Below are 27842 nucleotides of genomic sequence, written 5' to 3' on the forward strand. Positions count from 1 at the left end.
CGCACGGCCAAATGAAACTCCTTGGGCAGTTCTGATGGGCCACAGAAGTAATGATGTTTAGACTTCTGAACAAAAGAAAAAGAAAAAAACAATAGTACTAATAATTGTTTCTTCCACATATTTAAAGCCAACTTATCTATCCTAACCAGGAATATTAAGAGTATGCCTACAGCTCACAGACAATTCCATAATGAAATGAACCAGTTTAATAGCTAAAGTTGTAAAAAAAATTTCAGATTTTTGCTGACATGGAGGCCAAAAAACTGACAAAATTCTCGAATTTTCTACTGCATAAATGGTGGTGTGAGCATATAAGACAATTACTATTTCTTTTGAATGAAACCTTCCAAATGAAAACCTTAATACTGACTGTATAAAGCTGCTCCTATGAAATAGCTTATTCCCAGACTTTTTCTGCCTCTGGGAATTACAGTGTGAAATGATTCTCTTAGCACCATTGTTGCATGTTGTGAAATATACGACACATGACTTTGATACTAGCAAATTTTCATTCGCTTCAGCTTAGAAAATAAAATATTTCACGTGGCCATTTTATATTACTAACTTTAAATGTATAGATAGAATAACAAATGTACCCGTTATATTTTCAGCTTAGTTGTTAAAGTATAAATAAAGTTATGGTTCTAGTTGTGGTTTGGAAAGTACAATTATGTGTCATTTATAAGTATGTAAATCCTAGTCTTACTCCAATAAGTTTGATGATTTATCTGGATTTTTGTTATAGTCAAAGCTTTATATTTAAGATAGTCTTATGTGAAAAAAAAGTAAAGGAAAGGTGGGATTCCTCTAAATAAGCTTTGAAAGCTAATTCTAAAAATCCATTCAAATAAGCATTTATTAAACACTCATTACATTACAGCTACTGTAGAAAAAGCCGGAATACAAAGAATTAGGCAAAGTTCATGCCAAAGAGGAGCTCTATTAATTATAATTTTAATTTTTATAAATTTCTATTACTTTGGCAAATTTACCTTCATAGAAATCTCTATGAAATACAGAGCAAATTTCATTATTCTGAGAACTGAGAAACTAAGCTACCCAAACAAGCCAGCAAAAGAACTGGCACTGAGAATAGTCAACATCTATTGAATAGTACTCACTACAGTTTTTTTGCAGAATACTATAGTAACATTAAGGATGGAAACTCTTTCTAAATAAATGAAGCAAATATCCCACAATGCCACAATGGGCTTTCGGTCCAATTGCCTAGGCATCTTAAGACGAAAGTTGGATTGAGCACTAAATCATATAATTATTTCTGTTCTTAGTTTTATTCCAAAACATATTTATTTTTAATAGGGTCCACATATGAGCCCACAAGAGCAGAGAAGTCTCATATAAAACATTTGGTCACCATATTTAATTTGTAATAGTAATTAGGCCAGTTGTTTTTCATCAAGTAGACCCAATCTTCAGATGTTGGATTATTCTCCCTTGGAGTGGCTTTAATTAAGTGTCGTTTTTCAAGGTATCCACCCTAAGAAACTGCAAATGTGGACAGAATTTAAACTAGTAGCTTCTTTCTGTTATTGGCACACTGGAACTAACCATGTTTACTTGCTCTGTAATCCTATGCAACCATTACACAACCTGACTGAACATACATACATGTGAAATGTAATGGGTTCACCGTCTTGACCCAGATGTTGTATTCTCCACTCTGAAAGATGTTTGTAAGTGAAGAATTGTAATTTTTAAATCACTGCAGTAAAATTTTCATAGTGATTTATTTGATTTTCATAGTCACATTTAATGAGGAACTAAATGTTATTTTTCCCACAGAAACATAGAAACAATAATTAGTAATTAGTCTGTAGGAAAAATCTGAAGAGGGCTTTGCTAATATAAACCATAGCTGTATGTGGTGTGTATGAAAGATCTTTAATATGATAATGGAAGGCCCAAGATGATTGACACACAAGATAATGACAGGCAGAACAATGATGAGAAGGTGGAAACACAACCTCATCTCTTCCTGAACTTCTTCACCATCTCACAGTGGGCCTAGAGATGTACTAGCCCTCAGGATATGCCCTTCTGAAGCTCTCCCCCTGATCTTTTTTTGTGTGTGTGCATTAACACTATATCTGTGACTTTTCACACCTGACCTCTAAACCTTGCTTTCTCTGTTCTTGATGAGTTTTCTGCTGGTCTTGCTTTCTCAGCTTTCCAAAGTCACCACTATCTGTCTTGCTCCAGAAATCTCTAAGGAGTCATTTATTCTGTCTCTCTTTTTCCAAGGGCTGTAGCTGAAATTTCCTGGGAATCAGATTTCCATGTTAGCCAGATTATCATTTAGTCCACTTACAGGTGAATGCTGTTGCTGTGTTCGCTTTCTCACAGCTATGTGAAAAACAATTCGTTAAAAAAACCAACAACTTTGCAGAAAAAATCAATAGTTTGCATTGTTTCCTAAATATCTCTGTGAGCTTCTTAAGGCAGGAACTCTATCTAATTATCTTTGCATTATCAGAACATAACCACCAGAGTGCCTTGCCTGAAGAAAGAACTCAACATGTGACTACTGATTCAATCAAATAAGACCAAACAAAAGGTGGGATGTATAAATTTACATAAAATGAGCACAGCCTTTGGAAGACCCCAATAAGATAAAATAACTCTGAAATGTTTGATCCATTAATTGAGTTATTATTTTCAGGTATCACTGGGAGAGTGTTATTTTGCAAACTATCATTTTTGTGCATATTACAGAAATGGTGCTAAGATGTACCACCACCTCAAATATATTTTAGAATATTTTTTAAAGTTTCCTCAAGTTAACCACTGTATTGTAATATCTATGTGTTGCATCACATAGTATGTTTGTGTGCATATACATACACATATGTCTGTATATATGTGTATGATGCACACATACACATTACAGGTTGAACATATATTTTATTCCTTAGGAACATAATATCATAATTCCTTTGGAATGCAAGTTTTGGAATTGACTGCATCAACTATGGCATCACTACCTATACAATATTTTAATTTAGAGGTCAGAAAATAGAAATGGATGTTTTGATTGTGTCCAAGGATTAAACAACATACTAGAAAAATACTATACAAATGAATACTAAAAAGAAACAAGTTTATCATTATAAAATATGTATAATATGTGCAAAATTCAATATATATATATGCTTATGATTCCCAGAAACCATGACATTTCCTGGAGAAAAAAGGTAAGCTTATTTAAACCAATATAGGTAGTTTGACGTTACTCCTGGAAAACACAGATTGTCAGTACAAGATCCCCCGTAACTCGGAGGACAGGATGAACACGGCACTCCTACTTTATATGGTGCTTCTCCAATCCAGTTGCCCCTGGAAGGAGAAAACAAAATGGCATCAGTCATACTCACTTATTTTTAAAAATCAGATTGTCCTTAAGCTCATGCTCATGTGTATTGGCAGATGAGAATCTTTTTCAGAAGCTTATTTTAGAAAGCCACCGAAAAGTACATCCATTTCTTATTCCCACCATAAGGTATTCTATGTATTTTGCTCTTAAAATACTTTCTTTCTGTGTAAGTAGTATTATCTTAATTCACAGGTAAGAAATGTGGCCCTACAATTCATGGTGATACCACAGATCAAATCTGCCTCCTCTGGCAGGCTTCAAGAGCACATAATCAGATCTTTGTCACTTAAACTTAATCCTTCTAAATTCATGCTAATTATTCCTAAGGATGGTTAACAAAATACCTAGTATGTTCTGGGATGCTCAGAAATTATGAAATGAGTAAGTCACCATATCCACAATAAATACACTATAAATATTCTTAGATGTGTTTCTAAAGTTTTAAAATATTTTAGGTTCCAGTCTTCATAAAATAAAGAGAAAAGCACAACTGTATTCTCACAGTAAGAGAATGAGGGTTTGTAGAGACAAGGAGAGGTGATTTCAAAACCTTTCTAACATATAAATTCAAATTCATAGCTACTCAAATTTTTTCAGTTACTGCTATTATTTTTTTTAATCCTGAACACATTTGACTGAATTATTTTGTGCTGTCAATATTTTTCTTCCAATGTATGTATGGCCATGATCATAATAATAAATCAAATTCACCATTTAGACAACTTTAAAATAGCTGCAATACCAGACTGTTATTTGACTCTTTTAATTATGAAGGAGAAGTTTGCATGGTGATAGTGACTAGAGCATTAAGAAATACTAATATAGAGAGCAATGTGAAGGAAACTGAAGTTTCAGGAGAAAGTCTGGTTATAATGGTATAAACCCAAGGCTGAGCAAATGAAAATAACAGGTAAGTGGTTAAAATGTGAAACAAGTGGTTCTTATCTTTTTTAAACTCTGAAAAAAACAACCAGGCAATGACAATGAGAACATGAAAATATCTATTATAGCCAATTAAATAAAGACCCACACTTTTTTTTAAAATAAAATGCACATACAGGAAAACTTACCCATAAAATGAAAAGCTTGATAATTTATTATTAATATTATAAATGATGGAATTTTAAGACTTTCCACTTCTGTTTAATTTATTCTGCAGTCTGCCTTGAGGATAATATTTGCCAAGCATAATTCTGATGTCATCACCTGCTTGTCCAGAAATATTCAAGGCCCATTCTAAGTGTGCCTGGCTTCTTAACTCCATCTCATTCCATTCTGTATCTAATTACCCAAAGCTAAAAATGTATATGGATCCAGGCTATGCTATCTAAATTTTATTTTCTACTTATTTTCCATCACTTTTTGAAACACATATTTTTGATAAGAAAAAAAATCAGAAATAAAATTTTATTATATGTGACATTCTATATTATATTAAGAACTTTTACATAAATCTCAGATTTTATTGAATTAATGATATTCAACAATAAATCAGTTGGTTGATCATGTTATTTTACTTTTTTCCTATTCCATCTAATTAAATTCTCTTTTTGCTCTTATTTTTTTCCCTACCAGTCAAGATTTTTAAACTTTTCATTACCTAGTTTCCAGAAAATTTTGTTAAAACTAAAATATAGCATGTTAATGCAATATCTTAATTTTTTGGTTCTAAAAAACAATCATGGAGCTCATCAATAATATTAGAAAATTCTAATCATTGGGCAAAACCAAAATTATCAAATGGATGAAACAAATACCATTTTTACCATTTGGTTACTATCTAGCCTATTTATGGCAGGAGAAAGTGGAAAGGCACAATAGGAAAATAAAAAGTGGGAAAATAAAAATGTCCAACAAATGCACAGTTTTAATGCCTATTCTTAATGATGCATTTTAAGAATTATTATTATTATTAATAAACATTCTGTTTTCCAAACCTCCCTAACCTAATAATTATAAAGAGGGGACCATCTGGAAAATCACTATTTTTCTAACTTTACAAAAACACTGCCACTGGCACACCACCATATCAATGAGTAATGCACTTATTCCTGACACATTTTCTCACTCCCACCCTGTGTTGGAATAGCTGGAGAAAATCTTTGTTTGGGACTTACTTTGGATGACACCAAGAGTATCATAAATCCTTTGCACATTTTGTTATTTATTCCAAATGGGAACAGAACTGTGTATAAATATTGGAGCATTTTATCTTCTAAAGAGCTATTGTTATCAGGAAGGCATTTTTTCAAAAGTTGGCAAATATCTATTGATCCTTCTATACTAAAGCTTGTTCATAAATATGACTATCTTATAATCTTTGATAAATTTCTATAATATATTCTATGTGGGCCAAAGATTGAGAATATGAATTTTTAAATAAGAAAGGATTCATTTCCAATACTGTGCTTTCCTAGTGAAAAAAGGTGAGACAACATTCTATATTGATATATGAGAGTATTGTGTATTGATAAGTTCCCAGCAGATTCTTTTCTGATGTCCTCTATATAGTTATTGAAAACTTACAAAGTATGATTAGGAAGTGTTTGCAATTGCTATGACAGAGGATGGTAAGAAGACTTTAGTGAGAACACTGTCTCAGATTGTTTTGCTTACAATTTTACCCCAGAATCCCTGCCCTTGTTAAAAGAAACCTTTTACCTAATCGTTTTTCAAAAATATAGGAATGAATGATGGTGGATTTGAGGATTAGAGAGCAAATGTACAGTAAAGTCTTACACATTTATCTGTCAAAAATGCCTATTAGACTGGAGGTATTTAACATGTTCAGGGATCCAGGAAACAGAATACAACCTGGTACTTACTTTGGGGCATAGTTGCATACCAAATACACGGCGCGGCGCCATACAGATCCCCACACATTCATGTTTTGGCAAGTATGAATTGCACATCCTATCCGATTGGAAGTGGCCCAAACCATCTGTGAAAATAAACCAATATTTTCCAATATTGCTAAGAAAATGAATGTCCCTCAATATATAATAAGATTTTTTAAAAATATGAATTGAACATTAAAAAAGACAATTGAAACAACCTGTGTATAATGTGTGCACATAGGACCAAAACATCTCATAGGACATCTGGGGTTGCAATCCTGGGGATATGGAAAAGCATAATCTTTCACTTCATCGTACCATGGCTTGACCAACTGGAGAATAGAACGATATCTAGATGTCAAAAGAAAAAAAAAAGCATGTATGATACAGCAATGGTAATTTATAATGGACTCATGTTACATTGTAAGTTGATTTAATAAAAAGATTATTCATGAGGATCCAACAGCATATTTACTCTTGGAATTTTTCCAAGTAGGAGCAAGCATGCAAAATGCCCAGGACTGGAGGAAGTGACCCTATATTTGTCTAAACATGTGTTGGGTTATTTTGAAGAAAGAAAATGTAAATATTTTAGGAGCTATCAAAATCTTATTTAATCTATGTCCGAGTGAACACTAAGTAAATATCTTCTGATGTTACTTGGAACTGGTGTCATTATCCCATATAATACAAAATTCTCCCATGAAATAAAATCATGTAAATAAACTGCATCAGCAAAACTACTTCCTACCTGCCAGTTCGGACAGACAGATTTTGGCCCAAAAATCTCAGCAGGTAAGAAGGTCCATGATCCCAAATGCAAGTAGCCGCCCAAGCCTCTGCAGATTTTGCAAGATTTTCATCCCAAACCTGTAGGTATAAAAAAATCTTCATTTTTACGGATTTGCTATAACAAACACAAAGTAAATGGAAAGTAACAGTACTACTATTTCCTAGAATTCTTTCAATTCTAGAAAGAACTAGAAGAAAGCTACTTCACACCATTGTTATTATATGGTTGTACTACAAAAAGAATATTGTCTTTATAATGCTCTTAGATTCAACATCCAGACCTCAAGTTTGGTAAAGGATATGTTTAAAAAATACCATGTTTATTCAGGACATCTCATACTGACCACTGAAATTTGAATCCAGCAAAGTCAACAGATTTCCCTAGAATTCATAAGGAGCCATGCTACTAATATATTTAAAAACAAATATGATCAATTTATTCAAAATTAACACTAATATTATATTGCAAATTCCAAAGTTCAGTTTATATTATAACATTATTAACCAAATGGAATCTTCATGTTTTATCATTTGACTTTTTATAGCAGTACAATAATAAGAGAATTTACATCTTTAGTTGGTATGAGCTAGAAACAAATCATGATTGAAAATAACTTGACAATGGTACGTATCTAAGTTGTGACACAAATGTTGTATAATATGGTTTAATTAAATAAATTAAGAAAAACAGTAACTTACTTTCCTTGAAAAAGAAAGGCAAAATAATAAGGATGTTATTCATGTACAGCAAATTTTTTTCATGGAAAAAATTTGTAGGACAATATTTGAATGACCCTTAGGTTTAATATGTATTTATATTAGTTACTATATGGATTGATAGGCTCATCTCCATAGCTGCATAAAGATATTAAGCCAAGTATTGGTGGACCTGACAATAATAAGTCACTCTGAAATGACAATCTATTTTCTAGGTAGTCATAAGGCATAAGGCACAAAATAGAAAATAAATAGCTTTCTTCCAAGCAAAAATGTTTTCCAAAATTCCTCCCTAGTAGGAACATTATTTAGCGATGATTTATCTGGTGGAAAGAATAACTTTAACATTAAATTTCATAGTTCAAAGTCATAACATTATTTCCTACATTATTTATAATATTTATATATCCTAGCTTAACACTGTGTTCAAATTGTAACTCGAGTGTGGCTATTAATTTATTTGAGAAAGCTAAGACATTATATGAAGAAGGAAGGGAGAATTCTGTAACTACTCAAATTAACATGGAGCTTCATGTGAAAACTTGGTGTCTTTCTCTTCTACCAGGTTGTGAGTTGTGTACAACAGAGCAAGAGTTAATAGCCTTGCATTCACTGCAAGTTACAAGTTTTCTAGCACACTTATGGGACTTTTTGGTCATAACACTGAAAAGTCTTAATCTTTTTCCAAGGATAATGCGTTACATAGATTTATTTAACATGGAAATGTATTGAAGTGAAAGAAAATTAAGACAATGACTTTGAAACAAAATGAGAAAAAAAAAATGAACTCTTCAAGAGACACTTATCCAAAAAGACCATGGCACTTACCCTCAAAAGAGATTTGTTAGTCAGAAATTGTTTTAAATTATGAAAAAAGTCATCTTCCACAAATCGATATAGGATTGCATGAAGTAAACTCACAGAGTTCACATAAACTCACAGTATTCCAAGATTCAAATGCACTTTCAAAAATTTTAAATGCTTGGCTTGATTTCCTTATGCAACTATTGAAATAAGCCTGTCAATCCACATGGTAAATAATATAAATGCATATTAAACATTAGACTTATTTGATATAGTTCTATCTAATATTTCTTCTTTCACTAAATATTAATAACATATGAATTTCTGAAATGTTGATTGCAGTTTACCATAGTACAAAATTAGTTCACAAAGGAATTTCAGACAGATAGTGTCAACAAAATTTTTTTCCTGAAATATTCTTAGCTAATTGTATTTACTTTGGAAGAAATACAAGTAGGCATCGTTTCCATATTGAAGTAAAGTGTGAACCCAGATCTAAAGACACTTTCTTATAATCTTCTGCTAAGATAGAACCACACCATGGTACAAATAAGACTTGAGACTCAAGGATCCTGTGTTCTATCCCTATTTCTACTACTCAGATCATCTGTGACCGAAGACATGTCAATTATTATCTCCTATGCAACTCATCCATAAAATAAGGAGTTTGCATGAGGTTACATCTAGGGTCCCTTTCATCTTCAGCTTCTCATGATTTATAGGCACTTGAGCAACTCCTGCATCTGAGCCTAAAAGACCTGTTATATTGTCCTGTGAATGGCTCAGCTCTCAATCCAAATAATTTGAAATATTTAACAATCTTTGACTATTTCAATATCTATATGAGTATCAAAAGGTCATGTTGTGTACCTTAAATATACAAAAAATATAGTAAAAAAGGAAATAATGAGAAACTTAAAACATTTAACAATTTTAGAAGTAATTTACCATATATATATATATATATATAAAGCCTGCCTTTATGCTCATTCATATGTTGAAAAGCTAAATATTGGGTGTTCAAAAAGGTAAACAAAATTTTTCAAACATGAGAAAGTATCTTACAAAAGCATTCTTTGTTAACTATTATAAGGGATTTTGATATGAAGTAAATGTGTTTACCATTACGGAGGATCACGTTTTTAGTTGTATCTATGTAAAAACATCTTAAGTAAAATTTTGAAGAAGATGGTTTCAAGGGAAGAGTAATGACTGCTTTCCTTCTCTGCATGTATTTGTTTTTAGAGAACTGGAGGGAAGGATTTCTGCCTGCTCCATGTTCCTAAAGGATAATTCTGGAAAGGATGATAGACACAGACCGACAAGGTCCCATACAGAGGGGGTGACTTGCCCTTCCTATGGGATATATGACTGACTCCCTCTAATGCCTGCTGCAGGAGAAGTCAGAGGTGCTGTATCTTTCTTGCCTCTTTGTGAGTTTAACCCACCCTCCAGAGGAGGGAGGGCTGTCTTAAGTAGGGAGCTCTAATATTTGGGAATTACATCATATCTTCAGGTTAACTGCATTTGCTGTCACTGTCTTTCTCCACTGGTTATATCTTCCAGGAAAAAAACATGGGTACATAGAACGTCTTTAATCTTCTGAGGTATTTGAGTTTATGATTATGATGAGATCTCTGAGTTGTGAAAATAACAATCATAACTGTATTGAGAAACTACAGGATATTTTAACAAAAGATTTACAGTTTTTGTAAGGAGTAAACCCACATGTAGTATTTTTTTTTTCTCCCCAGAAGCTCTAAGTTGGACTGAATGTCACCAGGGCAATAATGTGAAAGAATTTGTCAAATTCAGGGAATGAGTTGTAAATTGTAAATTGCCTAAGCATTTGACTTAGTTTATAAATTTTTGAATTCATGATGATCAATCTATCCAATGAATTTCTCTGGCATCTTTTTCTGAGCATTTATTTGAAATGATTTTAATATTTTAGCCTGTGGATGTATCATCAGAGGAAACAAGGGTACAATTATACACCTAATTCTATGGAATGCCTAGAAAATAGGAAAATCAGTATTATTTTTCATTGGGAAAAAGAGACACCTGCTATTTTGTTAGCTTTTATTCAAACAACTTTGGCATTCTGTCTCACTAGTTCTTTCCTCTCTAAATAGGTAAGACATTTTCACAGATAATTTACTCATAAAACACCTCAATTCTTACACCATAAGGATGAGGCAAAAATTAAGATTATTATGAATGAATGTGTTAGATGTTATGATGAAATTAGGTAATTCATAAAATAAAGTGGCTTACAATGGCATCAGAGTGTGCATAGACTTGTAGGTTTTCCCTAATTGCACCCAAATGGCTTTCTTCTGTTCTTTGTTGTTTAGAGCCATTTAGTTGATCAGTTCATAAACTGAATTACCTTTCAACTAAAGCATTCACTATGAGTTATTCTGCTTGTTACATAATAAGATAGATCAAGCTGGACACAGTACCTTGCCTATAAATCACAAGAAGTTGAAACAACTTAGACTAAGACCTGAGAGAGATCCAGAATTCAAACTGCTGTCATTTTAAATATCTAGACGAATTGTGACCCTAAGAGATAAGGTGAATATGAAAAGAATGCAGGATTCTCATCAAGTTCAGAGATTTTCTAGACTTGAGCTAAAGAATACAGAATTGAGTAAGAGAATGTTGATGGATTGGAGGTCACTTGCTTTCATAAGAAGACATAAAAATTAGACAATGATATGAATCCAACCCAGATAAGAGGTTGTCTAATCAACTATCTTTAAATTTTGGGATCCACAACATTGTGGCAGCCAGGATCATGAAACATCATGACATCTGAAGCTCCCTTCTTAAATCCCAGCCAGTATCTCTAGCCAATAAGAAATGTGGTCAAATTGGAAATCAGCAAGAATTGTTACTTGGAAATATAACTCTGAACTTGCTTGAGATGACATTTTTTTCCCCTTAAATAGGTAGCATCTTTTGCCTCATAGAAAATATATAGAAGTTTTTAAATGTGTAAAATTTTAAAAGGATGAATATTTTGATAAGGAAATCTGTACTTAATTGCTTTTATTATTATCTGTAATATTTAAAAGAATACAGCATATTAAAGTAACAGAGCAGTCATATTTTCAATATAAAGTAATTACTTAAATTTGTGATTTTAAGTTGAAAATGATAAGAAAATGTTTTAATTTCATTTTTAAGATAGTACTTAAAATCTAAAATTTTGGAGAATTTAAAAGTCATTGTTTTTCTTAGCTTACATGTCATTTAAATACATGGAAAGGATAATTATCAATAAGTCAGTTGAAATAATAAATGTGAAAATCAAACATTAAACCTATAAATACAGTTTAAAATTTTAAATCAGTGAGTAAATATAATTGCTAAAACCTGCTATATTTATTAAAAAAATCAGAATTTGAAGTTAAAAATTGAAGAAACAAGAATATTAATTTTGACAATTATACTTAACTCTGAAAAAATACATTGTGTACATGGAAATATTTCAAAGATATAAAGTGCTAAAAAGAAAAGTTTCACATTGAGTGTCTAGAGACAGATATATGAATTGACCATGCTGTGAGAGCCCTGGTGTAGAGGCAGATGCTATGCACTATAGATGCTTATGTTCTTGGACATTCATGTGGATTAATGCATTGATTATGTCAAGCCTCACATATTTGTATAAAAGTAGATGCATGGTACATAGGCCACATTTTTTGGTTTTTGCTCTTAATAACTTAGCTAAGGCTATTTGTTCTTTTTGTTAGCTTGGGGAAAGAGTACTGACTTGCAGAAGTGATGTTGACAGGCACTAAAAAAAAAAAAAAAAAATTAAGTGATGACTAAAGTATTTCCCCTGAGGGCCGCCAAAAGTTTAAAACACTCATGGGCATGATTGAGGTTCTGTCATAAAATTGGTGCATCTGTTCTCATTAGATAGAAATGTTAGTGAAAGGTTGATAGAGGAAACAGAACTGAATACACAGCAACCAGTGTTAAACCAGACAGGAGGCAGCAGCGAGTGCGAGACTTCCCAGGCTGGAGGACAGGAAGTGTGGGAGCAGAGTCAGAGAAGGGACCTCATAGGAAAAATGTTGGGTACTGATTAGACTAAATGAATAAAATTAATACGATTCTACTTGGTTACAGCAGAAGATGGTTAAAGGTACTTGATTAAAACAATAACAACATTCCTCTAGAGCCTCAAAAATCAGAACCACTCTTATGTAAAAATGCTAAGATGGGATCCTATGGATTTTTTCTACATGTTTAAAAGAAGATGTCTTTTAGGTTAGATGAGTACTGTCCTGTTATGGTTTAGATAGGAGGTTTCACCCAAAAGCTCATGTATGAGACCATGCAAGAAAGCTTAGAGGTGAAATGATCAGGTTATGAGAGCCTTGACATAATCAATGCATTAATCCATTTGAATGGATTCACTGGGTGGTAACTGTAGGCAGGTAAGATGTGGCTGGAGGAAATAGGTCACTGGAGTGTGCCTTTGGGGTATGTATTTTCCGCCTGGTAAGCAGAGCTCTCTCTGCTTCCTGGTTTTCCTGTCCTGTGCTACTTTCCTCACCTCACCCTATAGCCTCCATGTTCTGCCTTACTGAGGCCCAGAGCAATAGAGTTAGCCATCTACAAACTGAGACTTCTGAAACTCTGAGGCCCAAATACACTTTCCCTCCTCTACATTGTTCTTGCCAGTTCTTTTAGTCAGATCAAAGCAAAAATGACTAAAACATAACCCTATGTAGGTTGCTTTGTCTATAAACAGATGCACTGTTTTTAGGGACTCTGAACTGAATTATTGCCATCACTTGTGATCCCTGATGTATTATTTTTCTCCATATTTCTTAGGGTGCATTATAATTGTGCATAATGGTGGGATTTGTTGTTTTGTTAAAAATGTCAGAGAAATATGTATGTAGCTTTCTAAAAATCCAAAATCTTAAGGATAAAAATTCAGGCATCCCTTTCCATCAAGTCTTCATATAAAACACCCATTTAACCCACAGGCAACTTAATTCATGATAATATGAATCAGCAGGAGACTGTGCCCACCAAATCTGCCACTGACTTGAGGATTCACCTACAGAAGTAGGACAAACAGGGAATAATCGGTCACCTCTATTCTGCAGGTCAATTCTATGCATCTCACTCTCACTATCAGAAGAACACATGCATGTTGTAACCCTTTCAGGGAGGATATCAGGGAAGGGCCCTGCTAGTGCAGAACCACACAGATCTAACTGGTACTGTTCTTCTGTGAAGTAAGAGGGGATGGTGCCTTCAATTTTCTTTTTTTTTTTTTTTTTAATGATACCACTTCTTGCCATTACCAGGATTTTAATACGTCAGGTATCTTTGTGCAGTCTTCCCTGAGAGCCTCTACTGGCAGCACTGGTCATGTGAGAGATGACAAGGAGGTCTTCCACACAAAAGAGCTGGTGGCTGAGAAAGAGCTTAGTGATGGAGTTGGGAGTCGATGATATAGAGCTTTTCTTCCCTCCTAGTAACCATTCAAGACTTCAGGCACTATCCGTTTTCCTACATGGTTTCCAAGGGTAGAAAGAGTACAGAAGGCAAGGTTTGATTCCACATAAAGAAATTCTTTCCACTATTCAATGATGTCCTAAAATAAAATGCATGTAGGAAAATCCTCCATCCACTGGGCTCATGAACAGGACAGATGAACACAGGAAGGGAAGCCTATACTGTACTACTGTGTTCCTCTAGGACTGGTGAATTTATACCCCACAAGCTTCAGCCTCCCTATCTTTATTTTAAAAAAAAATATATATATATATATATATATTCTTAGTTGAAGATGGACACAAAACCTTTATTTTATTTGTTTATTTTTTATGTGGTGCCGGGAATTGAACCCAGTGCTTCACGCATGCTAGGCAAGCGCTCTACCACTGAGCCACAACCCTGTCCCAAGGCTCCCTGTCTTTAAATGAGAAAAATTATCCTCATCTCTGCCTACTGTGGTGAGGGTTGGTTGAGATAGTGGGTGATGAGCGCACTTCTATCTGGGCAAGAGTGCATTCAATGAAAACTATTATTTGTGGGGATTTGAGAATATTTGTGATGTCAGTGCTAGAGTCCCCTAAATGGGAAACACTGGACGATGCACTTTTGATCACCTTATTAAGCATGAATCTCCACTCAACAGATCTACCCTGAAGCAACTAAAAGAGTCAAAAACAAAATTTTGTAGAAATGATAAGGAGCTTGCACACAGGGAAAATAATGTTAGATAGTGAAAGATAACATGACAGAACATTTTAAAAGTTTTGAGATACTGATTCCCTTCAAGTCACTCTTTACCATATGATTTTATCTTTGACTTTAAAACCATTCATTGGTGAATGGCTTCTTGCAGTGGTTCTCCTTTCCAGAGAAATACAATACACACCAGCTATCATTTAATTCTGCAATTATGAGCCAGGAAGGCATTTTCATGTGTGGTTATTTTTTTTTTCTTTTCACCAACTCAATGTTACAGCATTCTGAAAGCAGATTTCTTGACTGTTAAACTGTCCTGTGATACACATGCAAACCCCATATCTAGCATTGCCCACTAGTCAGAAGAATGCAAATGCCTTTCCGCCTACCTACGGCCTGCTGAAGTCATGATCTCTCTGGAATGCAGAGAGACAGATTTGGTAGAATGTTCATATTTAACTAACTTATGAAATATGAATTTGATGCACTTTTTAGTAGGAAAAAAATATTGTGTCCTTAAGTAACATTTTTGGACTGTTTTGGTTTAAAGTACATGGTGTGAAATCTTAAGAGATTTCATGAAAAGTTTAGTCTAAAAACAACTTATTGAGTATTCTTCCCTATATATGTAAAAAAAAAAAAATGCTTGGTACCTCATTGTAGGTGCTATGGATAGTCTTACTAAGCTGCTGAGGTGGGCTTTGATCCCATCTCTTCAAACCCAAGTCTAAATGTATTTTATTATTATTTTTTAGGGGGGGTGGTACTGGTGATTGAAATCAGGGGCACTTGACCACTGAGCCACAACCTCAGCCATATTTTGTATTTTATTCAGAGACAGGGTCTAAGTTGCTTAGAGCCTCACTAAGTTGCTTAGGGCCTCGCTAAGTTGATAAGGCTGGCTTTGAACTCATGAGCTTCCTGCCTCAGCCCCCCAAGCAGCAGGGATTAGAGGTAGATATATTTTAGTAACCCATTTAATCTATTAGTATCTACCTTCCCTACCCCTCTTCCAAGCCATTCTTCAGAAATCCTCATAGGCAATCATACACCACAAGTTCATAACTATTAAATGGCCATTGACTGTTTATTAAATGTTTATATATATATATATATATATATATATATATATATATATTAAATTCATAGCACCAGGCTGCCCAGACCAGTTAACTTCTATTTTTCTGAAGTTCTTTGATGGAGTTTCCCAAAGCACCTACCTGAGTATGTCAGGAGGACTAGATAGGTCTGCTGCTGCCTAAGCTCCTAAAACAGGTTTGGATTAAGGATAGCTTACATCTCAGTTAAAAAAAAATAGTGACATTTTCATGCAAAAATTCTTGAGTATATTCCCAGACAGAAAATCATCCTGGCATGCTGTGTCCATGACACTATCCTATCTCTACCATGCAAAGTGGTCCATTTTGACTAACAATGCATATTCCCATCCCAAATTCTCTGTTCAAAGAATGTTCCCTCCCACACAGTAGCCACTTATTTCAGTCTCCATCCACAGGTACCCCAAGGCTAAACCTGCAGCCACTTAAGGGCCTCCTGAAACCTGTTCTTTATTTTGTGTTCTCTAACTCAGAGAAACCTGACTGTCCTAGTTTAGACTCATCTTCCTTGAGGATCTTGTCATGTGAATCCTCATTCTACCTCATCACATGAATCACTTGCTCCTATTAATTTGAACCTCAAATGTTTCACAGCTCTAATTCACTTCGATGCATCCCTATTGCCTAAGCTGAGTTCAGGTTTCAATTATCTCTCACCCAGACTGTCATGACAGTCTCATGACAGTGCATCCTGTCTGCATGTCTGCCTCTCTCTAGTCCCTCCACACCCTGTGGCTAGAATGACCTTTCCAAAATTAAAAGTTGTGTCTGAAACTTCCCAGCTACAACCTTCAATAATTTCCCTTGTCCTTAGAATAAAATTCAGACAAGTTTCTTGGTATTTACCCCAACATCATCAAACATCACTCTTTCTTTTATGTACAAAATTCAAGGCACATTATATTTTGTATACATCTTTGGGGCACTGTGTACCTTCTTAGAACATCCTTTTATATTGACTATATTGTTCCTCTTTCCTTAACTCCATCCTGTATAATGTTTATTTATTTTTTATATCTAATATTTAAAACAATTCCTTCTGCAAGCCCTCACTGCCTCCTACCCAAGTCCAAGTCTGGGTTCGGTATCCTCATGCAATCTCAAAGCAACCTGTGTTATTCTACTTTAATGTTCAGCACACTGCCTTCTGTCCCCAGTACTTCCTATCAAAGAATGTCACTACTCCCGGTTGACCCTTAGGGGAAGTGCCAGACACATGAATAAACAATGTGGTATGAATGCATGACTGAATCTTGAGTGACTGTTGCCCATGAGAGCACACAGCCACACACTCACACTTTAACCAAAAAGGTTTAAAGACTTCATTCCATTGTCCCACCAATATTTACTGAGTATTCTCTTTAGGACTAATAAGTTGATAGGTTCTATAAACACTCAGAGGAAACACAATGACATTACTTGTCTACATCCTTGGTTAAATATCACTGACCACCAAAAAATAATACTGAATTTTAGAAAATAGAGTCACCCTGTGTGTGATGCACATCTGACTTTCAGCTTGTCTTCCTGCCACTTGATGGTGAGGTGCTGAATTGTAACACCCTGATGTTTTCACATCTGTACTTCCTACACGCTATCCTGAAAATGGTGACTCCCATAATGTTCCGCCATCAGTGGGCTCAGTATGTGGAGAAATAGATGTAGGGGAAGAAACATCAAGGTCACCACCCTCTTCATTTGTGTACAAGTAACACTAATCAACATGCACCTTGGAAGAAAATTCCTACAAAATGTGCCCAGTCTCCCCTGGAAGCCAAGGCACTTGCAAGTTTCTACATCCAGGGGAACAGGAATGCAGAGCTCTCAATGTGCTGGAGAAATGCCTCCTGTCAGCAATTTTTCTCATCCACTGCTTTCTGGCAGCCATTCTCAGAGGCCTGCTAGTAGTCATTAAAGCATTCATTGAAGAGATTTAGGTTAGACACATCAAATTTCCTATGTTTATAATGAGAAAATTGAGTTATCCTTCCCAAATGAAAGGAAATGTGCCATCTGGGACAAAAGATGGCTTCATTAAAAAGAAAAGAAAAAAAAAAGGGAAGACAAGGACAGACACAAGTCTTAAGTCAACTACTGAAGAAGAAAAAAAAAAGTAGTTTACATTATCCACATTCTCTTCCACATGAAGCCTAAATAAACGAAATCAACATTTTTCTCTATTCCCAAGTCATGCATTATCATTCTAGGCAAATAGTTTATTGGCTGTCTCTGAGGACGGATTAATCTGTTCTCCATTCATTCATTTGAGTCATGCTGTTACTTCACTACCTACTATGACTTGGTAACCAGTAATTTTCTCTTTTCCAGAAAAGTCCAGAAAACCTTATTCTTTGAGCTCTACAAAAATATATATACATATATATTTTCAGGCACTTAGAAAATAAAATAAGCCATATTATCAAGAGAGTGACTTTGGCTTCTTGAAATTACATTATGCATTTTTTTTCTTTTTTTTCAGTTTTAAAGTGATCAGTTTGTTTCATCATTATCTTCACATTGTCCTTCACCTGCCTGTCCACTGTCCTCACCAGTCTGGGAAGTTTGCTATCTTATGCACTGCAATTCAGCTAGTTGTCCCACCTGTCACTATCTCTAGGTGCAGCTGTTCGTTCTGTTCCTCTTACCCTTTGCCTAAAGAAATTGGCCTTGCTTACTCAGCAGGAACCAGCATTCTGATCACGTCCCCTGGCAATATCCACCCTGAGCTCCTTCAACTGCCCGAGTCATCTTTCTAAGATGCACTCCTGACCCTGCTCTCAAACATGACAGTCTCCCTAATTGCTCTGATATAAAGAAACCCTTAATGTTTTCTCAAACTCCTCAAAAATATATATTTTTTTCTCCTGGTGTTTTTTTTTAATGCATTGATTTGCCTGCTGTCACAGTCATCCTATTCTGTCCCTTTCTGAGCATCTATCTCAAATGCTCCTCCTTCAGGGAACCTTTCATGATTTGCCAACCGGAGATTCTCACTTCTTTGAATGCTCCACAGTATTTGTCTGGCTGTCTTGTATGACATCAATCTTACACAACAGTCCATTAATACTGAATCACATGCATAGTGGTCCCCCTCACATTTGATTTGTTTTTACTGCATTGTTTATACTTTAAACACAAAGATTTCTATCTATGGATCTCCTCCACGCATGGAGGAGCCTCAAAAATTTTAAATGAATTCATTCAATGGACTCAAATTCAGAGACCATCCTACCAATTTTACTCTATGTGTGAGTTTTGCAACTTCATTCTTTTGGGGATTATTCGTATTCTAAGAAACTAGTGTGGTTTGTGGCTTAGAGTCATGGTTTAGGCTGCCCTTGGGAAGAATGAAAAACAGCTGGTGTCCAAGGAGCTCTGGAAATTAGCCAATAAACTAATTGTAGAACAGAAGCCAAGAATACAGACATTTCAATTTCATAATTAAGTTCTCTCTATGCTATTATTTGTGTGAAAACACACTGTTTTAGAACATTGAATCAAATAAGGTAATAAGGTATTTTTCCCCCCAAATCATGGACTACATATCCAAAGAAAAAGAATCATAATATGAATATCAGCACCCTTGTGCTCAAATTGCATTTGCTTTGTTTGGTCAATTATACACTCTCTAACAACGAAACACTTAAGAAAGATCAAATTAATTTTAAGGGATTTTTTTAGAATTCATTAAAAATTGTTTTATTTCAGTGTGTGGAATAAAATATGGTGATGAGAAAACTACTAAAATGTTTATAATATTGAAGTTGTTGGTATTTATACATATAATAATTCATAGGGATTTCAACTGAATTTGACAAATACTGGGTGCTCACTGTCTATATCCAAGGAATTGTCCAAGTAAATGAGATACAAAGATGAATAATCACAGAATTAGCACCCTGAAAACTTAGAATTAGGAAATTAGCAAGAAATACACAAATAACTGTAAATTAACCTCAAGTGTGAGGACAGAAATACAATACATATGAAGGCTTCTGTAATACAAAAGAAGAAAGCCCATGTGATTGTGTAAGAAATATCATGAAGGGATCCAGCATTCTGATATCCAAACCTGGGAAGGTAGAGTTCTAAATAAAGGAATGAATTAAGGAGGAGACATTGGTGGGAGAAGCTGACACAGTAAAAGGCTCAGAGAATTGCAGGTGAAAACAAACTACTATGAATCAGGCTGGTGCAATTAGCATAAGCTCTTGTATGAGACGCACTTGAGTGACAGTGTTCAAGGAAAAAGGAAAATTTGAATACATGGCAGGTGACTCAGAGCATAGATGTTTGTGAAGTGGTTATAGCAAAGGGTGTCCTAAGTTTTTGAGGTACATGGCACAGGTTAGGAACCAAGGTAGCTTTCCAGTTGTTCACAATCCAAGTCAATGTTGAACAAGTTAACATAAAGGTAACAGTATCCAAGTAAATTCTTCATTTTTCACTTAGCTTTAGACAATTAAAATCACTTAACAATCCCTGCTTTGGCCTCCAAGGTATGGATTCTATTATACACCTCACCAACTTTCTTCATGATGGATTCATATGAAGCATTTCCCTTGGCCAGATTACTTAGAGTTCTTCTTTTATGATTTCACTAAAGCAAGCACATTTTTCTGAAGTAATCAATTTCCTCCTATTTCAGGGCCTTTGCTCCTTGATCTTCAGTCTGCCTGCCCCCAGACCATTCTCAGTGAGCTCAGCCCTGGAAAATCCATTAAATACTGCAACCTCACCACAAATCACTTGATTTTTCTTCCTAACCTCATCACCTTCTAACATACTGTGTAATTTATTTATTTTTCTGGTTTGTTGTCTGATACCCACCCAGGGAACAAGGATATTTGTCCCTGTGATTCCTGAATGTATCCCCAATGCTTGGAATAGTGTGGACATATAGCAAATACTTAGTAAATATGAAGTGGATAAATGCATGTGAGAATGAACCATGTGTTGAGTATGTGCATGGATATTTAAGGTAGTCCCTATTTGCTTTAGAGTACTCACTGTTCTGAATACTCCTTCTCATTACTTTTCATGGAATTAGGGAAGATTTATAAATATCTTTTATGTAATCAGCATTGTTTCTGGTTCTAACAAACTAAATCACAAGTTCAAGTTCCAGTATTTGAGAAGAAAATAATGAGGAAATGACATACAGAATAGGAATACTATAAGATTTCACAGGGCATTTTAAGGGAGGAAACAAAGCCTCGTATTTCCAGAGATGTCCCTCGACAGTATGTTTACAAGATCTAGTGAATAAAAAGATGCTGCCCGCCCCCAAGAACATTTGTTGGGATTACACATGCTTAAATTCTCATTCCGGCAATACCATTAATTACCCTTATCACCTGGGCTTAGTCATTGCCTTCTCTGGGTCTACATGATTTCATTTGTAAATTGAAGATCAGAATCTCAACCTCACAGGAGGAATGTGAACTATCTAATGAGATCATCTATAGAAATTATCAGTCAAGGCCTGGCATATAGAAGCAATTAAATAAACTCATGGGGAGTAAATTAATTCTTGATAAGTGGGGGAGAGAAATAAGTAGGAAAAAAATGTATCTATTTTTCACTTCTTTCTACTGCATTACACTACCCACATCTTTACTCATAGTGTTTGTTTGTATTATTTATTCCTTGGTTACTATGTGTATTTATTCCCATTTTAAGAGAAGGGAGACTAGATCTTAGACATATTAAGTAACTTGTTCAAGACAAGTTACATATTTCTTTCAAACTCTATAATAATTCAAACTTATTTATTTGTTTTATTCTCCTTGTAGCTCTACTTTTACCTCTTGAAAGACCTCTTCTGTATGGGTAACTGTTTCTATTTTTAGATCTTTGTGTTTATGATGCTGGCCATTGAACCTAGGGCCTCAGGCATGCTATTTATCACTCTCTATCACTGACCTATATCCCCAGCTCTTCTAGGTCTAGATCTTGAACTAGGCGCTTTTCATAGAAAACTAAAAAAAAAAAAAAAAAAACAATGTTTAATTGAACATCTATTTACCTGTAGGCACTGATCTAATTACTCCTCAATTCATTTGGTCCTCACAACAACTTTATGAGGCAGACACTACTTTTATCCTCATCTCAGAATGATGAAAGTCTTAGAGATAATAGAAATGAAACAGCAAGGTAAGGCATTCATACAGTTTATATTTTAAGATGAAGATTCAAATCCAAGCATCTAGATTTTAGAGTCCATAATCTTAACCATGAGATCATACTGCTCTTCACCCACTAGGAATGATTATATATTTTCTTTTTTTGATAAAGCCTAAGAAAACACATTTCACAGTCTAAGTTGAACTTCTATGAACTATGACTCTCTTACATTGTTTGGCAAATCTTTATTTTTTCCAGTGACATTGGCATCAACATTGAGTCAAACTCAAAAAGTTTGTTTATACAAAATATATGAAACTAGACTGTGACAGAAATCCCAAATTCTAGTTCAGTACTTATAAAACTGTTCGTAGTACCACGAGCCCATGTCCCCAACCTGGAAATGTCATATGCATGGTCTTCATTGCTTCAAACAGACTCCACATTATGCCCTTAGAAAATGCAGGACTTTAAATCATAACCTTGCATAAGTTCAAAACCCAAAATAAACTTTAACAAGACTCTTTCCTTTTAATACCAACTTCATTTGTTTTAACTCTCCAAGTAAAATGATTTGAACACAGAGATTCTATTTTTAAGAGAGAGCAAAGAATGCGTGCATGGCAAGTTGGAACAGTGTTCAAGTGCACTGGCTTCCCTGCTATCAGAACGACAAAGCCTTAAATCACAAGAAGGAAAAAGTCAGCATGTTCTCTCAGAACACAAATAGATCAACATCAGTAAGAGCTTTGTCCAAGAAAGGGAAGAGACACCGACCCAAGAATAAACCATGCTCATGAAACCTATAATTTCAAGAAATAGTTTCAAGAAATGCTTTAGCTGATAAATATGACTATTAGATACAGAAATCACAGAGAAAGTTCCATGTGATTATTATTTTTTTAAAAGTAGACCTTCCAAATGTGATCAGTCAATGCACCCCACTCTTTGTGTTCCTGATGTGGTTCATCAGTGGTTATGGGACCCACAGAAGAAAAATCCATGTAGATTCACACTAACTCACTCTCTCTCTCTCTCTCTCTCTCTCTCTCTCTCTCACACACACACACACACACACACACACACACACACACACACCACACACACCCTTTAATCCTGTGATAGAACAATATTTAACATTATCAGGCACATAAAAATCTTTCCCAAGTTAAAAATATATAAAGAGCCCATTTCCCTTGACATGCAAACGCTCATGATGCCTTTAGGTCCTTCTAACCTCTGAATTAAAGCTTTCCAGCTTAGAACTCAAAAGAAAAAAGAATTCCTCTTACCATATATTCCATGTTTGCTGCCGGTGGGAACACTTTGCCCCGAACTTGATTATGATAATCAAGAATAGCGATCATGTCATTCTGCGAAATGTAGCGCTTCCGCCTGGCTTTGGGGAGATCCGTAGAATCTAGTGGTGCGCTTAGAGCTGCTTCAATATCAGTGAAATTATTGGTTGGCGGGGATGAGTCAGTGGAATTGAGTAAGATGACGGTACTTGCTTCACAGAGAAGGGAGAACAGGAGCGCATGGCTGACAGCAGAGATTGCTATCATGTTGAGGGGCGGAGAAGAAGAGGCCACCGAGTTTACTTTGCTTAAAAGCAGAAAAGTTAGAGTTAGGGTCTTTGGGGAAAAAAAAATAGGGCCAGAGGGTATGAATTTACAAAGTCATCATTTGGGAGCATTACTTGATTTGACTGCCTCCAAAAATCCAAATAAATGTTCAACTCAAGGCTAGGAGACCCCTTACAGTAAAATCTCTATTCATTTGGCTGTATTATGAGAAAGACCCCTGAGAGGAACTTTCTAGAGCTAGAGTAAAGTAAACAACATGACCACTAACCCTAAAATGAATGTGAGCCATCTGCCCCAATTGCCAGAACCACAGAATGCATTGGTGCATGTTTGTTTCCAGTGGGGAATCTTTAGGAATTAAAATTCACCTTGAAAGTGAAGAGGGGGGAAAATGCATCACAGGTAACAACAGAGAATGTGATGATAATGTCTCCCAGGCACATCTGTACACACCAAGTGATACAATGCATAACAAAAAAAGTAATATAGTAATCCAATCTCATATGTTTAAAAAAAAGGAAAAATGAGCTACTTTAAAATCAATGCATGCAAGATAAACTTGTTGAGCCAAATAGCTTACCTCTGAACAATGCCAAAATGAATATACTGCTCTTCCAAAAATTTAAAGTTCTTTGCTATGTTGTAGCATGAACTCTTGTAAGAGGAGTATGTCTTATTACAATCTCCCAGAGAGCAAAAGCCTGCAAGGTTTGAAAGCTGCTGGCTACAGAAGCAGCTGACAGCTTTTATATGTCACAGTTTGCAACGTCCAGAAAGGGCAGTCTTTCTTAGGGTCTCTCTTAGCCAAAATCAAAGGGGAGGGGTTTTGGATAGAAAAAACAGTGATTGGGTGGTGACTTTTTATGTGGGTGGTGAGGAAATTGAGTCACACCCACAGCTTACAAAGTGCAAACCATAAAAGACAAACCTCTTTTCTCTGGGCTTCCACCTTTTCTGTGAGTGGTTAATTTTTCTCATTTAATGTTTTCTAGTTTTTGGTTCCCATACAAAAAGAAGTAGGAAAAGAAAGAAAGGAGGAAAAAAAAAAAAAAGACCGTGGGCTCTTGAAAACACAGATGGCTAAGTAACAAGCAGTACATTTTTTAAAGACAGTAAATGACATGGGAGCTGACAAGAGCAAGCTGATATTAAATCAAGAGATCAGCTCACATAGTTAATCTGGGTGGCCACAAATATGATTCAAAAAGAATGCCAGGCAAATCAGTAGTAGCCAAACTATAGCATATGATATTAGTATAATAGATGCTCAAGCAGTAGTGCTCTGTCTCCATGTGACTTTCTGCCTCTGATTTATATATTTATATTCTGTCTCTCTCATCCTCATTTCACATTCTCTCCCTTTTTACTTTCTCTACAGAGTGAAGTCAGCAAATTACTCCCTTTTTACCTGCCTTGTGAAAATGTGAATAGAGAAACTCATGGTGAAAGCCTGAAGCCAAGATAACATCTGTTTCAGGTTTAGAAGCATATAGTTGAAATTTTAAGCAGAGAATAGTTCAGCTTCCCAGGAAGAGTACTGGAGGGCACAGCATAGAGATTATGAAGAATTTAGCAGCAGCAGCTAAATTCAACAATCAGAAGTGCCTTCATAGGAGGAAAACATTGGAGCAAAATAAATATCAGGCAAAGCAAAAGCCAAGCATGCAAACATGAGTGTGATCCAATGAATCAGACATAACTTTCCTATGTTCCTATATGAATACATAACCAGTGTAACTGCACATCATGTACAACCACCAAAATGAAAAGTTATATTCCAGGCATGTATGATATATCAAAATATATTCTACTGTCATGTGTCACTAAAAATAACAAATAAAAAAGAAAGGACTTTCAAAATGTAAAGTGTTATGATCGTATTAATAAAACATGGACCATTTGTAGTCAGTAGCAACAGGTACTCTATAAAACATACACTGTTCAATGTAGGATCTTAGCATAGACTGACTCGTTCAGTCTGCAGAAGGGATTGTCTTCTGCATGTTTCAGCAGGAGAATTACTATGTGAATTTACAATCAACAGAAATGATGATCGTGTGGCACACTGAACTGTGAGCCAAGTTTCCTAGGATATGTTCCCAGTTGGATCACCAGCAGTATGTGTGGCCTAATGCATACTATTTAACTCTTCCTAGGTGCATTTCAAAATAGGAGGGAAAAAAAGGTGCATATTCTATAGTGAGACAGATGTTTATCATATTTTTTTAAGAAGGCAGTTAGGTGTTTGGAACCAGATGTTCTCCTGCCATTCAAAATACAGGGTTGGGACACCTACTTCTACAATAATGGTATGTGTTAGATTTTAGGTTTTGCCATATTTTGATGAGTATTAAGCTCTTAAGTAAAATGAAATCATTTTAGGAGAGTTTAAGTTACGATATCAGAAGTTTTAAAACAAGGAATTGATTAGCACCATAGAATCGAAAAGGAAAGAACACACCTAAGCACAGAAGGTGAGGGGGGAAATGTGAAACCTCACAGCAATTGGAAGGAGTACAAAGCTCACAGCTGCAGATTTTTAACTGGAGCTGTCCAACTAGGGTCTCAGTCCTTCAGACAGTAGTCATTTGAGTGCATATCAAGGACGCCATGCTAAAGATTCCTGCATCAGTCAGGAGGTTAAGAGGAGACACTCTCTGCTCTACCACCCCTGGACTTTGGAGAACTTTGAGACAGCCCAAATTATTCTATACTTTATACATAATTCAGACAGCTGCCCATCATATTGAGAACTAAAGTTGTTTTTTTTTTTTTTTTTTTTAAATGCCCAAACAGCAGGAATGAGCCTTTCTTTCTCTGGGGTAACTGAGTTCTTTTTAGAACCTCATAAAAAATCAACCATTACATTCAAGATTACCCTCTTTGTCATAGACACAAAGAGATATTGTCTGCCTTTTGGAATCTGACTAGGGGGACTTCCATAAGGATGAAAATATGATTATTGTGAAATGTGTCCAAACCATACATGGATTTCCTCTAAGAAGGAATGGAAGGATGGATGGGGAGAAAGAGAAAGGATTTTTTTTAGATGAACTTAAATAGGAGATCACCTCCTTGCATCCAATTACACAAACGCAGAGCTGATAGTTGCTTAATCCTGAGACCCTGAGGCATGTCAATGATTTCAGATGTCTTTCAGCACACATGGATTACACTGTGGAATTTCAGACTATTAAGGAAACCCACACAGCTATGGAATCATAAGAGAAAAGACCTGTGGGAGGAGAGTTAAGAATTCCGCTTCCAAGCAGACGTTATTGCCAGAAGAAGTATTTGAAATGCTTTGGAAGTAATTTTAATTTTAAAATACTTGCAAAATTAAGAGGCACACATCCAAGTTGTCAGTAACAGAACTATTAATGAACAACTAACAATGAAGTGGTTCTTTATAAGAACTCTTCTTGAAACAGACCACTGGCATAGTTTGAAACCTTTAAAGGACTTCTTGCCAACAAAGACAGAAATGGAATGCAGTTTATGTTACCGAGAAGAAGTACATATACAATTGGCAGCACCTTGAAATCTGTGAGAAAAATGCTTATGGTTTTAAAATTGAAATCATATACATTATTAGTATGACACACCTGTTTATGCAGAGTGACTCTGGTGTGTGTGTCTGTATGTTTCTGTATGTGTGTGTATACACATGAATTTATGATTTTTATCTGCATTCTTCCTAATTCACATGTTACATAGAACAGTAGCATTGACTCACTTGGAAGCTTATTAGAAATGCAAAATTTCAGGTACCATGCAGTAACCACTGCATAGGATGTTCGTTTTATCAGAATTCGCAGATGATTCACATGTACTTTAAAGTTTGAGAAGTGTTGTCTATAAATAATTTTGTTTTTAGAAACACAGGCAATACCCACTACACACCTGTTCATTGAATTCTTTTTTCTTTTCCTTTTTTAGTACTGGGGACTGAACCCAAGGACACTCTACCACTGAACTATATCCCTAGAACTTCTTATTTTTAACTTTGAGAGAGAGCCCCTTGTTAAGTTGCATAGGGCCCTGCTAAGTTGCTGAGGCTGGCCTCGTGCTTTTGATCCTCCTCCCTCAGCCTTCTTAGTTGCTGGGATTATGAGCATGCAGTACCATACCAGCTCATTGAATTCAAAAGTCTGTTTTTATAGTAACATGAGGAGAGTTAAAGACAATATAGATATACACTGGCATCTACGAAGTAGAGGACATAAGGTGACTTCTATTT

At 35.3% G+C, this 27842-nt stretch overlaps 1 protein-coding gene across 1 annotated transcript; it reads right to left on the bottom strand.

The window, feature by feature from the left end:
- Window positions 1–3218: 3218 nt before the first annotated feature.
- Pi15 (peptidase inhibitor 15) lies at window positions 3219–23581 on the bottom strand. Its single transcript, XM_026380049.2, has 5 exons — window positions 23309–23581; window positions 6980–7098; window positions 6447–6579; window positions 6217–6332; window positions 3219–3354 (listed from the first exon to the last, which is right to left on the bottom strand). Exons 1-5 carry the CDS (start codon window positions 23579–23581, stop codon window positions 3219–3221), a joined length of 777 nt encoding a protein of 258 aa, XP_026235834.2.
- Between the last annotated feature and the right edge of the window lie 4261 nt (window positions 23582–27842).

This window comes from Urocitellus parryii, chromosome 7 (genome assembly GCF_045843805.1).
Source record: "Urocitellus parryii isolate mUroPar1 chromosome 7, mUroPar1.hap1, whole genome shotgun sequence".
Taxonomy (NCBI): Eukaryota; Metazoa; Chordata; class Mammalia; order Rodentia; family Sciuridae; genus Urocitellus; species Urocitellus parryii.

Excerpts from the sequence above, each read along its gene's own strand:
- Pi15 (XM_026380049.2), bottom strand. The coding sequence starts at position 23,581 with ATGATAGCAATCTCTGCTGTCAGCCATGCGCTCCTGTTCTCCCTTCTC. Across the intron at positions 7,099-23,308 it reads CAGCAAACATGGAATATATG|GTTTGGGATGAAAATCTTGC; the intron begins GTAAGAGGAATT and ends TTATACCTACAG. Across the intron at positions 6,333-6,446 it reads TGTGCACACATTATACACAG|ATGGTTTGGGCCACTTCCAA; the intron begins GTTGTTTCAATT and ends TTATTTTCACAG.